Below are 3,153 nucleotides of genomic sequence, written 5' to 3' on the forward strand. Positions count from 1 at the left end.
TCTATTCATGTAGCAAGTATTGTTGTGTTTTACATTTAATTTATCTCTATTCATGTAGCAAGTATTGTTGTGTTTTACATTTAATTTATCTCTATTCATGTAGCAAGTATAGTTGTGTTTTTATATTTAATTTATCTCTATTCATGTAGCAAGTATAGTTGTGTGTGTGTTGGTTTGATTCCTTTACATCTGTGAAACTTGTATACCTACAAAGAGACTAAGTTTGATGATTTAAGTTAACCCTATTACATTATCCGTGTGTACAAAATGTTTTGTGTATGATGGATCTTTTTGAATAGTTTCCTGTTGAATTTCAAATATATACTGCAGGTAGAAAATAGCTGACATTTCAGTGCATACTTTGGAAGATTAAAGAACTACCTTCATGTGTTAAATAAATATCTGTCTTGCACATAAAAACAAACTACCCTAACTAGGCTTATGAAACACCTATAAAATATGACCACTGGTTAGAGGTTTGTGTCACTGCTTTTTTTGTCAAACAGTTGAACAAAGTAGAGCCACAACTTTACAAAATGAGTCTTAATTGTTTTTGACAACTAAGTTCTATGCTGGACTCTTGTACTTTTGATCTTTCTAAGCAAGCCTTTAAAAGTCTTAAACTCAAGGTACTATCTGGCTTACAGAAACTCTGCAAGAAGAGAATAGACTTCAGTACTACAATGTCAACTGTAAGCTACATGTTTTTAACATAAACTTTTATTAAATAATTGTTTCATGTGGCTAGATTGATTAATAAAAGATTGTACAGTTGTATTTGGTGAATATTCATAACCAGCTTTATAATATTGTTAGTACAAAATGCATGTAGATGATGGCCCAGTTGTTGTCCTATCAGGAAAACCTGCAGATTCAAAACATCCATGTAAAACAAAACCCTATTACCTGAGCACTTTCTTCATCAGGGGTAAACTGGGAGTCTTTTTGTTACATTGGAGATGACCATTCTATGGTGGGTTGCAATTAATCTTTGTATGAATAAGGGTATCTTTAAGACTTCTGATCTTCCAGAAGGAAACAACAGGAATGTCAGGAAAATTAAATTGGTTTCAGGTGATTATTGGACTGTATTAGATTGAAACTTTTCATCAGGTTATAGCTAAAATGTAAGGTCATGATATTTGGGAACAAATTCTAATTATTTCTTCCTGTGATAGGCAAAGCCCAGCTACCTTATCCCTTTCTTTTGTCTCCAAATCCTTGACTTGATGATATCTGCCCTTACCATGGTTGGCTACTTTGCATACTTACCAAACATCCGAGATAACATCGAGAACATGAAAGACTTGCCCTTCCAGCAGGAGTTGCTGCAATTAGACCCCCAGCTGTTGTGTGCCCTCGTTGTGGGTATCTTCATGGTGTACCTGGTGGTGAAGGTAAGAATTTCAACTACTGCTTTAAACATCAAAAGAGCACCAGTAAAGTTGGGATAACATCTGTTTGACTAAAGATGAAAGGTGTGACTAATTATAGTGGGATAACGTTTGTTTGACTAAAGATGGAGGCGGTGACTAATTACAGTGGGATAACGTTTGTTTGACTAAAGATGGAGGAGGTGACTAATTACAGTGGGATAACGTTTGTTTGACTAAAGATGGAGGCGGTGACTAATTACAGTGGTATAACGTTTGTTTTATTAAAGATGGAAGCGGTGACTAATTACAGTGGGATAACGTTTGTTTGACTAAAGATGGAGGTGGTGACTAATTACAGATTAATTAAATATATAAAAATCAGTAACTATTGGAGCTGTCAAAGTTCATGAGTATAATCTTCTCTGAATTTATCTAAAAAAACGAGAAGGAAATCGTTTAATAGAAAATGTACATCACTGCTCAGAAATTTACTGACATGTACATATTTGTGGACAAAAAATTACTTAAATGAAAACTTGCAAACCAACACTAATCTGTTTAACTCAAATCTTAGATTCTCCTAGATAGTTACCCTTGGCCTTTATAAAAGCTTTGCATGTAATACATCAAATAGTCTAGGAACAATCAACTCACACAGTCATCATGTTGGAATTACCTGGTAGGCTTGTGAACATATCAGTTAAGTAATCAATGATAGTACGAAAGTTAGGGTTAGCTGCTAGAACTTTCATTACTCAAAATGCTGTGTTGATTGACTACTAGAGATGGTATTGAATGTGGCTAAACCTAGCTACTTAGTCACTGAAATGCACTCATACAGCTTGTGATTCCCTGGCACATGAAAAGCTGTTGAATTCAAGATTTAAGTTAAAATAAAAAGTGTTACTTGTTTTTTAAAAGAGTTCCTTTATATGCTTTGTTTACTGATTTTTTTTCACAACCACTAACATTAAATATAAGTTTGTAAAGTTTTGTTTTCCTTACAGATATGTGTGCTCGAAGTTCTTAGCAGTAGTATACTTTCTTTGAACTAAATATGTTCTTGAAAGTACCATGAAAACAAAATAGCCTTGATAAAACTAAAAGCTGTCTGATGTTAAGGTTGGATTTATCTGTATAATAGAACGTAATCATGTTCTAAATTTGATGTCATTCTCATTAGGCTTACCTGATGGCAGTTGTGTGGGCGTGCTATAGGTACTTGCGAATGATGACTTGTCGACGTCAGGTGGAGATACATCCAGACACTGATGGAGAGGTTTGTATTGTGTTCTGTTGAGTTAAGAACCCCTCTGTTTGTGGTATATCGTACCTGAAGGTATTTTATTGTTATTCTTTACTGTTTGTAATACTTTGATCACTGTAGTTGTGAACCTGGAGAAATTCGATATATTTTATAGTAATGAAATATACTGTTGGAGTACCCCTAATGTCAAACTTTGTGATGTGAGGTAAACATATAGGTTGCAAAAATAACTAAGAACAAAAATAAGAAACCTTATAATCTGAGTGCTATCGAAAGATAGCCATTTTATTATCAGGGGTAAGCTGGAAATTATTAAGTAAAGTGAGTGAAAAAAATGTAGAGATTTCATTATTATGACAACCAGAAAGTGTTATAATTAGCTTCCAACTGTAAGTGTTTTAAACAAATGTGGAGATAACTGGGTGTCCACAAAGCCAAACGATTTAAGATCAAACTGGCAGCTAAAACTTAGTTTTGTGTTTATTGAACATTATGTAGAGTTTTAAGACT

General features: G+C 33.7%; 1 protein-coding gene across 2 annotated transcripts in view; it reads left to right on the plus strand.

Annotated features, from left to right (window-relative positions):
- Positions 1-3,153, plus strand: part of LOC106476087 (lysosomal-associated transmembrane protein 4A-like) — a 17,767-nt gene that overhangs the window by 10,311 nt on the left and 4,303 nt on the right. For both annotated transcript variants that reach the window (XM_013936760.2, XM_022380039.1), the window contains exons 5-6: positions 1,179-1,397; positions 2,560-2,655. In XM_013936760.2, the coding sequence (XP_013792214.1) occupies positions 1,179-1,397; positions 2,560-2,655 (315 nt within the window). The remainder of the gene's footprint in view (positions 1-1,178; positions 1,398-2,559; positions 2,656-3,153) is intronic.

Source organism: Limulus polyphemus, unplaced genomic scaffold, assembly GCF_000517525.1.
Source record: "Limulus polyphemus unplaced genomic scaffold, Limulus_polyphemus-2.1.2 Scaffold9776, whole genome shotgun sequence".
NCBI lineage: Eukaryota > Metazoa > Arthropoda > Merostomata > Xiphosura > Limulidae > Limulus > Limulus polyphemus.